This window comes from Falco peregrinus, chromosome 5 (assembly GCF_023634155.1).
Source record: "Falco peregrinus isolate bFalPer1 chromosome 5, bFalPer1.pri, whole genome shotgun sequence".
Lineage (NCBI taxonomy): Eukaryota > Metazoa > Chordata > Aves > Falconiformes > Falconidae > Falco > Falco peregrinus.
The window spans coordinates 89,721,377-89,733,256 of NC_073725.1; the positions used below are offsets into that span (position 1 = coordinate 89,721,377).

Sequence of the window (11,880 nt, forward strand, 5' to 3'; positions counted from 1 at the left end):
CGCCCCCGGCAGCACGAGCCCTCCCGGGCCCGTGTTTAGCATCCCCCTCCCCCCGGTACCGCGGGCCAAAGCGCACGGGCATCCCGCGCCCCCGGCCCCGCCGACCCCCCGGGCTCTTCCCCTCCGCCTTAATTAACCGTCAGCTCCGTTCCCAGACGGAGCAGGAAGCTGCAGGAAAAGCTGCTCTTCCCCGAGAGGCACCCTGGCGTTGAGCGAGCTTCAGAGACACACGTATACACCCCCTCACCCCCCGCCCCAATTATTACCTTGCCCCTTACAGCTAGCACCCAGCTACACGCTGAACTGAAAGGGAACGCGTTAAGTGGACTATGTATCAGGGATTTAAAACTTTACTTCGGTGATAACACCATGGAGCTCTCTCTAGCCTTGGGTGTTTTTTCAATGGATGGTGGAAACTTCCTAAAGCCAGCAGCAACCGCAAGCAGCTGTGCAGCATCACAGCGCCCAGCCCGCTGCCACCCCCAGCTCCTGACACGACTCAGGGCAACAAGCTGCTTCCACGTGTAACTCCGAGCTGAGCATGCTCAGCATGACATGTACAGTTCAGAACAAGATTAAACCCTGGTTTTGGACAGGTTGCTCAAGAATCGTCCTGTAGTTCACAGCCTTTTTGCATCAAGTGGCATATAGCAGCAGGACACCCCAATCCCACCCTGGGAGAAAGGCACCGATGGCATCAGGCATGACGAGGAGCATGGATTCCCATGCATTTCTGCCTGCATCTGTCTTTTGACAAAGAAACTAACTGCAAACCATTTGCTAGCGTTGTTTATGCAGCAGGAGGTATCTTACAAGGTACAGAATGTTGAAACAAAACACAGAAATATTATCAAACTTTAATTCATAAGACTAATCTTACAGAATAAAACAATAGGATAACCAGTCAAGGTTACACTTAAAAAATCCAGCAGTGCAAATCTAAGACTAGATATTTGTCATCTCCCCCTCCCCTGAAATAGGCAATAGGTTATTTAAAAATACCATAATACATGGTACTTACATATTCCATTTAAAATAAACCTGCAGTGGACACAAATATCTAAGACTTTTTTCTTTTTTTAATATAAAACCAAAGTGAATTGCTTAGAATATGGATTAGACATAGTGAACTTCCATGACCCACAGAAAGCGAATCCTTGGCTAGAAGGTAAAATGGCCATACGCTTCATACAAGACTTGTTACAGCTCTCCTGGTCCCCCTCCTCCCTCCCCCCAGCGACGAGGACATTAATTGACAAAACAAGATGCTAACAACCTAATCCTAACAGGCAGCAAAAGGCTGGAGTACAAAACTTAGAATGAAAACAGTTCCACTGGAAAAAAAAAAAAAATCACATTACAGAGGAAGAAAAAAGTAAACAAAAGAAGGAAAGTCTGGAAACAAACCTTGCTGCACGGAGCCAGCACAGCGAGCGACCGGAGCAGGGAGTGCACGCTGCACCTGTGCCTGCCAGCTGCATCCCCAGGGCTGTACGGCAACACCATGATCGGGAAGGGAGCGCACGGAACAGACCGCCACAGTATGGCACCTCGACAGCGTCACTGCAAGGGAATTGTTTCTCTTTGGCCCTTAAAGTATGAAGAAGCAACTAATGGTGTCAAGTACAAAATCGAGCAGTTGTGTGCGTGTGTTACCAGGTATGACGTATTGCCTGTTAACAGTTTCTTATCTAGTTCTTTGAATTTAGACCATTTCTTCTCTTCCATCGTAACATTTGTTATTTTAGTTACGCATTTCTCAAACACTGTCATTAATGGAAAGTAATGATTTAAACTTGATACAAAAACCTTGCGGGTAGTACAAGATTTTCATGGAAGATACAGTCTCTGTTCAAACCCAAACAAAGTTTAGTGATGTACTTTTGCATTCCTAATGCAATGCTAATCCAGGAACTGTTTATGCTTGGGATGCACAGCAAAGGAAGAAATACTGAACTCAGGACAAGGAGAGAAGACACCCCCAGTGCTGGGCATGGAGAAGGGAAAGGGATGGCAGGTGAAGCTGCAACATTCAATGCCACTGAACGGCACAGGGAGAGCCCGGGGACAGCAGCAGGACCCCTTCCCTGGCAGGACGGCAGCAAGGAGGGAGACTGCCTGGGCGCTGGGCACAGCCACCAGCACCGTGTGGGAAACAGTGGCTTTGCTCTGGGGAAATCCAGATTTGCTTTACAGATGCTTTAATCCCTCATTAAACCCAGCAAAGCACTTAATACATCTTTGTAAAGAATCATACCCCAAGATGCTCATGGGGAATTATGCATATATACAACAGGGAGCTGATCTGCATTGAACAGACATTGTTAAACTGTAATTTAACCAAAATAAACTTCCGCGCAAGAATCGCCATATATTACATACACTTCCTACAGAAGATTACACGTTGGATTTCAAATAATCTTTACAGCCAACTCAAAATACTGATTATATTTGCACTTTACTCACAACCCTTGTGTCTTACAGAGGACTACCTGCCAAATTCCTCCACAGCACCATTTGTTACGCTGAATCTGCCCTGGAGACGATCACAGTAATCAGAGAGTAAAATCCAAAAGTCAAGAGAGGCTAGCAAACAGCTCCCCAGTTAAGCAAGCTATGACACTATCCAACTAAAGAGATTTTTTTCTCTTAGCTGTTAATGTCAATAATTGCCTTGTAAAAATCAGTAGGTACCAGAAGACACAAAGCTCCACGTCACTCCAGAAGAGAAAGGATCTTGAGAGTGGTGCTGCTAAAGTTCAATTGGAATATACATTTCAAAGAACTCCCAAGAAACCTACTACATTTAGCCAACAAACACCACTTAAAGCATTTTAAGTATCATTTTCCTGTATTTTAAATTCAAACGTTGCACATAGAACAAAGAAGTGAAACAATTTCTTATTTCAAATCAAAACCAACTTGAAAAGAAGCACCTAAGTAGGATCACATTTTCTTATAGTATTTCATTCTCCATGTTCAAAATTGCTTTGTAACCAACGGTTTTTATATTCAGTTTCTTTTGAGATGATCGATTGTACCTGGCACAGGATGCAGAGTAATCGTGCCTTCAGGAAAGGAGCCAGAGAGGAATGTTAAACACCGCCCTGCACCCCACGCCCAAGGTGCCCTTCTTGCCTCAGCAGCGGCAGATGCAGCATCAGCCCTCTCGCAGCACCAGCAGCAGAGCGTACTCACCCGCGTCACTGCATCGAGCACAGAAGCCACAGGAACACTGGGGAGGAGCTGGAACTAAGACATGTGCCCTCTCAAGGAGCAAGCAGATGAAAGAATAGGAAAAGAAAACTGAATATGAACAGATGTACGGACAGGTCCAAGCAAGTCAAGTAGCAAGTGGGAGCTGATAATCACAGAACCAACAAGATAGCGAGTGCAAAGCTGACCCCAAGTGATAGAAAAAAAGCTATTGTCACTTATTTTCTTTATACTGTAGCATGTGTGCTCTCCACCAGGTACCAAATTTTAAATTTAACCCTTAACATCAGGACTGGCAATTAGAAATGAAGAAGTGCAATAGCTGCATTTAATTTGTAACGTTATCTCCGATTAACTCACACCAACTCTGCTACCTGCACTCGCTCACATCGAGCGTTGGAAGGGGGCTGTTCGAGGGAGCTGGCGCAGCACTGCTGCACAGAGCTCCTCTCTCAATGCATTTATGTCAAGACACACTGCTGTTGGCTTGTATACAGAAAGAAAATATCTCAAGCTACAAGAGTAACAAGCACATCACTAGTTTATATGTAGGATATGAAACACCTTTAAAATTCATATTGCATGAATGTTCTAACTGAAAATACAAAACAAAAGCTGCTTACGCTGCTATCAGGAGTCTACAGGTAAAGAAGTAATCTTAACACATACCATAAAGTGAATGCTTTTCCCAGTCTCTCAAAACAAAATAGAAATAAAATAAATACTCATTTGGGAATTTGCACCTGCTGAGTTTCAACCGGGCTGTTTCAAGGAGAGTGAAAAATGGACATGGAGTGTATTAAGATCAGCTGTTCCTAAAAGGCTGTTTCTCCATGAGTTTTACAAAATGTTGAGCTACTTGCATTGAGCAACATCAAGCCTGCAGTGTTAAAAAAAGAACAGCGATCTGTTAGATGCAGGTTTAACACAGAGCAAGACTGATTCAGTCTGACTGCACAATACAATCTGTTAAGGGTGTGCACCTTTTCAGGACTGCAAGGTCCATTCAGAAACCTGAGATAAATGGCACGTAAATTGCTGAGATGACACACAGAACGCCACAAACCAAAGGCAAGGAGCATTATTTCAGACAGGACAAGATGCAAGAACTTCCTGTAAACTTGAGCAAGAGAAAAGCTGAAAGGTGATATAAATTTCAAAAGGTCGGTTGCTGGATATTCTAAATTTGGTAAGAGTCACTGAATAAGATCACTATAAATTTTCAAATCCAGGTCCCAAGAGACTACTGCGGTTATTCAGGATCCAAACCAGCACCTGAGCTTCTCTCTTTCCCGCTCCCCCCACCCCCAAGCAAGGCAGGAAGGTCTCTTTGGTTCACTCCCTTTGCGAGATCTGTGTCACTGCTTTACCCCACTCATGCCAGACAGCATTATGCAGCGCACTCAAGAGTTGGGGTTTTTTTAGTCAAACAGGTAAGTGTCATTGCAACAGCTGCAAAACGATTCTGGACTGCAACATGCATGATCAAGAAAATGCTCCTAAAATGTAGCACTCCAGGGCAGGAGGCAGAACAGGAGCAGAGAGGTATGCAGGTGGGAGGAAAACAACTAAGTTGGCATGAAAGGGGACAATAAGCAGCACTGGGCCCATTGCCATTACAAAACATCCACAGTGGTATTCATCTGCTCCAAACATGCTACACAGAGTACCAACCCAGAGTTGCTAGTACTGGGAAAAAAAAAAGCAAAGAAAAAAAAGAAGCGCAGGGCATCTTTGGGTTAAAAAAAAAAAAAAAAAAAATTACTTTTGCTACCAAAGAATCAAACCTGAAATAAAAAGGGCCGGCAGAATATGGCTTACTAAACATCAATTTTGCATACTGTTTAAAGTTTATTTTTAAAAAACTGTTTCTGAAATTCTCAGTCACAACCAAGTAACTAAATTAAGTCTAACGCTTGTAACTGAAAGATTATGAAAATATTTTTGTTCAAACCATGTAAAAAATCCTCAATAATACATTGTAATATTTTTCTTTTAAAACTAAATTGGAAGATCAACTCTCAGCAGATTTAACTGTATTACACACAATAATTTGTGAATTAAGATTTATTGATTTCCATTGTATTTGCTTTAAATATGGTTGAAGCTGACTGCAGAAAAGGGATGGTGAAATTTTTAAGTTAAAAGTAAACTAATGGTGAAAGAACATCACCTCTGGCTTCCATCAATGCCTCGTTTATCATATTTTATTAATAAGTTCCAGGACTATCACATCCAGGGATGTTGGAGGCCTCTCCCAGCAGTGTCCTTAGCTTTGTGTCATTTTCCTGTGCCAGAGGTGAGCGTGCTTTCAAAAATACTGCCACTTTCCCAGCACCGTGTCTTTGATTGCATCAACGTATTGAGTTGGTACCCAATAGACCCAGTAGTAAGATGCTTCTGTTGGGCCCAGCTGAAATGCCTGCAAAGTCAAAAATGACAACATTTACAAATGGGAAACAGAACAGCTTATAGCAGTGGACAGACAGCTTATCCACTACAAAAATCAGGCAAGTCTGTTACACCTACTGCCTCCTGCAAACACTTGGTGCACACTAGTTATTTGATAAGCAATTAAAAAAGCATTCCTTAGAGGAACAAGAACTGCAAAGTACCAATTAAAATGATGAGCTCTTTCCTTTTATGGTATGATAGCAGCAACGAAAACTCTTGGTCAGTTTCAAGAAGATGAGGAAATTATTCTGGAAGACAGAATCTGAAGCATAACTCAGTCTCTAAAGAAATGACCAGAAGGCACAGAGTTGAGAAGCCAGACAGGAACTAAATGAGACAATGACCATGTTTTTCATAGTCATAAAATTTCACAGAATTTTATATTTAGACACCATGTCTTATTCTCAGCTTGTCAATATACATGGGAGAGGAGCACCATGGCATGTCAATGACCTCAACCCTTGCTTTAGGATAAGAGTTTATTGTAGCATATTCTGAAGAGGACACTTTCTTACTGGATTTTTGATCACCCATGTATTTGAGCTAAGATTAGATCAGCACCTTCCTGCAGACAATTTTAAGGTATAAAGTTTCCCCTTTCCTCCCCTAAAGAAGGAAACAGATTTATGTAAGGAACTTACTTCAACATTAGAAGTTTGTTACTATACTTTGGGAAGTGCAACCTCAAAAAACCCCGTCAATTAAAAAACAGCCCAAAGTTCAGTAGAATTAGTACAGCTCTCTTCTTAAATGTGTTACTTTTCTAGACCAAATACCAGTTTTTCAGAAAATCAAAGAGGGGAAAAAAAAAGTTACAGCATCAAATCACAATGTTTTTTTAACCTCCAGCAAGGCCTGTTGTTTATATAAATACAGAAGAAACTAGAAATCAAACTAGATACAGGAAAACACCACTAACATTAAGAAATCATGAGCTGTATTGAGTTTTTACTGTGTTAACACTGTTGCAAGACAAGATAAAAAAGAACGCTTAAGCACTTCATGTTTGTGTGAAAACAGCCCAGATTTCCACACAGTAGCAGATACTCATTAGGCTACCTAAAATATTTACACTGTGACAGCAGACTATGTCCACATTCCAATCTTCCACAACATTACGCTGGTATTACTGCTTGTCTCCAACTTGCTCCATTTTAAAAGCCTTACTTTTGTATATTTGCATGAAGTAATTACACTAGATATTATTAAAGTAGAGATGTTACTTACCATCATGTGATAATCCTCATGTCCTTCAATAGGTTCACTCACCACATTTTTAATGGACCCCATGGGTAACTTTTCTGTTCTCTCTACGTTAAAATTGATCAAAGCATTATTTCTGATACACGAGGAAGCAATATTTCATATTAATTTCAAATACCACCTCCATTACTTTCAAAAGCCCCTCATGTCAGCAGTCTCTGCTTTGGGTGAACTTTGGATACCTGCTACCAAGAAGCGCGTCTTCCACGTTACCACATTCCACAGCACCTGATTCAGGCCTAAATGGAGGGATGGAAAAACCCTGGCTTTATCTGATGTTTCCCCATGAGAAACTCCAGTTGGACCAGCAGGATTACTCACCATAGTGAAAGCTGGTCCAGACGTAAGAATATTCAGGACTGACTACCAATGGTTATACTAAGTTCTACAGAAATGACAAGGCTGAAAGCTGAATGAAGACAGGCTGACTAACTCTTTGAAAGCCTAGTCCTGGTTTTACCCTGAGGCAGTGTTCAACTGTTACTATAAAAGCACAGGGAGGAAATAATGAGTAAATAGGGAAGGAAACAAAAAGAGAAACCAAAACAAAAGGAGATGACTACAATTACATGACAGAGTAACATCAGCCAGCCAGAGGTAACCAACAAGAATGACAAAATATATGGTTCACGGCAGACTTTTCCTGTCTCAGTTCTGTCCTCACTTCTTTCTGAAGACTTAACTCCAAGATCCTTCCTTTCAGTTCCAGCTTTCAGTGTCAGCCTAAAATTATCTTCTTGGATGTAAGACAGAGAGAACCATAAACATTCAATAAAGCAAAAACATCTAACGAACTCATAGTTCAGTGTCTAACTAATCTGTGTTACCTAAAAAAAAAAACCAAAACAAAGCACCTACCTAAAAAAGGCACACAGGGAGAAAAACTTAGCGATGCCAAGACAAATAATCTTTACCTCAGCGCTGTAACTAAGCTGACTCCTATCCACACCACTCAGACTCACAACACTCATTCATTGAGTAAAATCTTACTTTGCACTCAGTTAGTATCCTGCAAATCAATTACTCTTCACAGTACCTCAGCAACAGACAAATTCATATTACCAATGCCTCTACGAAAACAACACAGAGCAGCTGAGAAACATCTACCTATACCAAACCTTAGGCTACCAAATGTACAAAGCGATCTGTGAAACACAGGGAGGCTGTGTGAAGGAAAGTGTGAAGTTTCAACTTTCCAGGACCAGTAAGTGAAAAACTCTGTTAATGCCCAGTTGGTTCTGTTCTGGCCCTTACGTGCTGGCATCTGCCATGAATTTCTCAGAGCAGGAATGAGTTTTTCCTCAACAACAGCCAGCAATTACAACCATTCCCCAGAGGAAGCACGCTGCTGCTAGTTCTGGCAAGTAGGAAAACAGGTTACATGAAAGGCCGATTCTTCTTGTAGTCATCTAATTTCACAGCTTAAGAAACACTAATCTAGAACACTTCAGAAATACTATGCTTGAAACTCATCTAGAAGGTGAAGGAATAAGATTAATTACCTGAATACTAAGCATGTATTTAGAACACATTACCAGTAGCAAAAAGATCTGCCTGCCCAACCTATAGTGGGAAAAAATCCCAATGTCTTGTTCCATCACTTAGCCCAGGAGAAAAATCACTGCAACTGGTACCAACAGAGGTTTTAAAGCCAGAAAAGTCTTTGCAGTCAAGTCTGTCCTACAAAGGAAAAGTCAAAAACCTCTGAGATTTCTGCTTACTTTGGAAATAACGTGGCAGCTGGAGGTGCCATCCAAAGCTACTATTGCCACCCAATTAGGTTACTCTACTGGGACAGGGAGCAAGCACTTCTATTACTCTTGCTCATCACTGTAATGTTGCCCCATCCTAGTGAAACCAAAGGAGCACAGCTTCCTTTGGAGGCAGGGGGTTATCCGAGATGTCCTCAGCAATGCACGTTATCACCACAGCACTTTCAGCTCCTCCTGGCACCACTCAAGACCGTAAACTGATTCCTCTGCACAGCAACACATGCCATAGTTTCTGCAGTTGTACATCACTGAAACAGGACACCCAACTAATTTTGGTTGGAAGGACAGACAAAGACAGAGATGCCAGCACTCCTAGTTTTAATCCCAGTTCGAACACTCCCTTTCGAGTCTCAGCCAAGTCATTGAGCCGCCTCAATGCAATGCTGGCATCAAATCAATGTTTATAAAGTGCTTTTGAGATATGCTAGAAATGCCAAACATTGTAATTTACATTTGGAGCTATGAATAGCAGTTCAGAACACAGTCTTCTGGCACAACTGAACTCAAGTTTTTCAGGAACAGAAGTAAAACATCAAGTAATATTCAATGATTTGGGAGAACGGCATTTGAAAAGAGGAAGCAAGACTTAGTTTTGAAGTATTGCAATACCAACATTATTCCCTACACACAATTTAGTCAATCCATTCACTTACAGCCCAGTTACCAATGATTCACCTCAGAGTTTTAGAGTTGCTCACCTTTTGTACCAATCCATAGCTGGTCTTGCTCAAGTTTAAAGGTCAATCGTACTTTCCCGCCTGACTTGTTGTACATGCCAGATAACGGCACTGTCGGTAGGCGCTCCTACAAAGAGGCAACACAGTAAGTCACACTGAAGGACTTTAACAGGAAAAGCTATATTCTCTTAACTTTTTAAGTACAGGGACAATCCATTTTTCCGGTTTTCTGCTAAGACAGCAAAGAACGATTGAACCAGCAAAGAAAGGTCTCAAACCACAAACAACTCCCTCTTTTCTGGTTATGACAATGTCTCACGTACTTATTTACTTACTTGAACACCTTTAACAGAAGGCATCACATCATCAGGTTTTCCTTTATCCAATACTTTTCTGTGTTGCTACAATATAAAATCAGAAATTAGAATTTACAGGAACACAACAGAGCTTTTAAATTTACTTGCAGCTCCACCCTTGAACATACCTCGATAGCACTAAGAGACAGTTAAGGACTGTTCAGTCATTTATCACACAGAAAACAGTTAATTTTCAAAGTTATCCAAACGCTTTCTATAACAGTCATAAGAAATTATATAAATGAATAAAACTGTGATATAACACAAAGGCAACATCCCTTCCAGAGTATACATAAACATGTATCTATTAAAAAAAAGAAGGAATCCCGAGTCCCAGTTTAATATTGTACATGCTGAATTCCATAGTTGGCATTCAGCAAGACAGTTTTAACAGTGAAATGTTACATCCAGTGAATGGCAGAAAACCGTCCACATTTGACAGCACAACGTATCACAACACAGCAACAAGCCAGAATAGATTAGAACAGTAGCAACTAAGAAAACCATGATCACAGCTTGTAAGTTGCCGAGTACCTTTAAGCAATGACGGAACTTACAGTGAACATGAACTATGATAAATTATAGCAAAACAAAAGCATGTTTCATAAAGTTTGCAGTTCAACAAGGCACAAATATTTTAATCATATTTATTTCAAGGAAGGTACGGGGCTGGTTATACCTTGAGCTGACAATCATTTATCAGCCCCACAACACTGCAGCACTGCCACCAAATAAAGACTCACTGCAGTGTACTTCACTTCCTATTCGGAGGCAGCACTTCAAGATGCGAGAGGAATATTCAACATCCACGTTCCCATCAGCACTGGGACAGCTGAAGGAACTGCTCTCTTAGTGTTTGTTTCTAAGGCAGTTTTTAGAGATCAAATGCTTTCATGCCAATAAAAGTTATTTTTTATACAGGATTAATCTAGACAGTGTTTGAGCTGACAACTGCAAAATCTTTCTACTAGTTACTATTTCTCATCTGAAATGCCAGGCTGTGCCTGGCACCAGCACAAGTGGTGTCTCACAAAGCCTCAGCCTCCACTAAGCAAAACATTTTCCTGCTGCTAGAACTCCCCTGCACAGAGCCCTTCTATCGCTCAGCCGTGAGAAATGAAACCCCAGCCCGCTTCGAGAAGGAACAGGACCCAAAGGGGGCTGCGGGGCGTTACAAGGGAATGCGCAGATCCGACAGCTCCCCCTGCGCCAGGAATTATCTAGGTATTTGTAACCTTTTGTCTGCAGAGCGGTTCCTTCTTATTTTCCTCTGCTTTGACCTCCTGTTGAGCAGCTTCTTTGGGTGTATTTACCGCTAAAACATCGTTGATGGTAGAGCCAACAACCATTATTTTCGCTCCGTTTGTTACTTTAATTTCCCGCAACGTTTTCTCCTCAGGTAGAAGTCCCTTGAACATAACTTTCTGCATGGCCGGCGGGAGGCCTAGGGGGCAAGAAGAAGGGTTAGGCTCCGGGGGGGCCGCGGCAGAGCGGGCCGAGGCGGCGGCAGCCCCACACACCTGTCAGCGAGTGGATCTTCTGCTTCAGCTCGGCCCCCGTGCTGTCCAGGCAACACCTCACGTCGTACTTGTTCTTGTTCCAGATCACCTTCAGCTCCACCAGCTCCTTCCCGCCCTCCGCCTCGCCGCCGTTGCTGACGGACGCCCGCGGGGGCTCCCGGCGCTCCTCGCCCTCCGGAGGCCGCCCCGCCGCCGCCGCACCGCCCTCTCCGCCGCAGCCCAGCGGCAGCTCCTGCGGCTCCGCCGCCATGCCCGGCTCCTCGGCACCTGCGGGCGAGCACACAGGTACAGCCCAGCCGGCGGGGCCCGGCCCCGGCCCCAGCCCCGGCCCCGGCCCGCCCCGCCCCGGCCCCGCAGCGCCGCCCCGCCGCCCGGGGCCTCCTCCCCGTCCCCCCACCGCCCCCCGCCGCCGGCACCGCGGGCTCCTACCATCGGCAGCGGCGGAGGCGGCGGCGGCCATGATGATTGTGTACAATCTGCCGCGGGGCACGCCGGGAAACGCCCGCCGCCTCCTAATGAGCCGCGCCGGCTCCCGTAGCCCCGCCCCTCGCGCGGCCCGCTGGGCGGTGCGGGCCCCGCAGGCCGCGCCCCCTCAGCCTGCACCGCCCGGGGCTGCGGGCAG

At 43.8% G+C, this 11,880-nt stretch overlaps 1 protein-coding gene across 2 annotated transcripts; it reads right to left on the reverse strand.

The window, feature by feature from the left end:
* Positions 1-846: 846 nt before the first annotated feature.
* Positions 847-11,809, reverse strand: UBFD1 (ubiquitin family domain containing 1). Of its 2 annotated transcripts, none has more exons than XM_055805952.1 (7): positions 11,688-11,809; positions 11,259-11,525; positions 10,974-11,182; positions 9,718-9,783; positions 9,404-9,509; positions 6,898-6,980; positions 847-5,638 (listed from the first exon to the last, which is right to left on the reverse strand). In XM_055805952.1, exons 1-7 carry the CDS (start codon positions 11,716-11,718, stop codon positions 5,528-5,530), a joined length of 873 nt encoding a protein of 290 aa, XP_055661927.1. In that variant the 5' UTR covers positions 11,719-11,809; the 3' UTR covers positions 847-5,527. The 2 variants fall into 2 exon arrangements, with proteins under 2 accessions (XP_055661927.1, XP_055661925.1); XM_055805950.1 differs by lacking the exon at positions 847-5,638 and adding an exon at positions 5,648-5,951.
* Between the last annotated feature and the right edge of the window lie 71 nt (positions 11,810-11,880).

What these genes read in the sequence shown, in the direction of transcription:
- UBFD1 (XM_055805950.1), bottom strand. Translation starts at nt 11,718, where the DNA reads ATGGCCGCCGCCGCCTCCGCCGCTGCCGATG. An exon ending in CGCCTCCGCCGCTGCCGATG is followed by an intron (nt 11,526 to 11,687) that starts GTAGGAGCCCGC and finishes GCTCGCCCGCAG; the next exon opens with GTGCCGAGGAGCCGGGCATG. An exon ending in AACCGCTCTGCAGACAAAAG is followed by an intron (nt 9,784 to 10,973) that starts GTTACAAATACC and finishes TTTATATTGTAG; the next exon opens with CAACACAGAAAAGTATTGGA.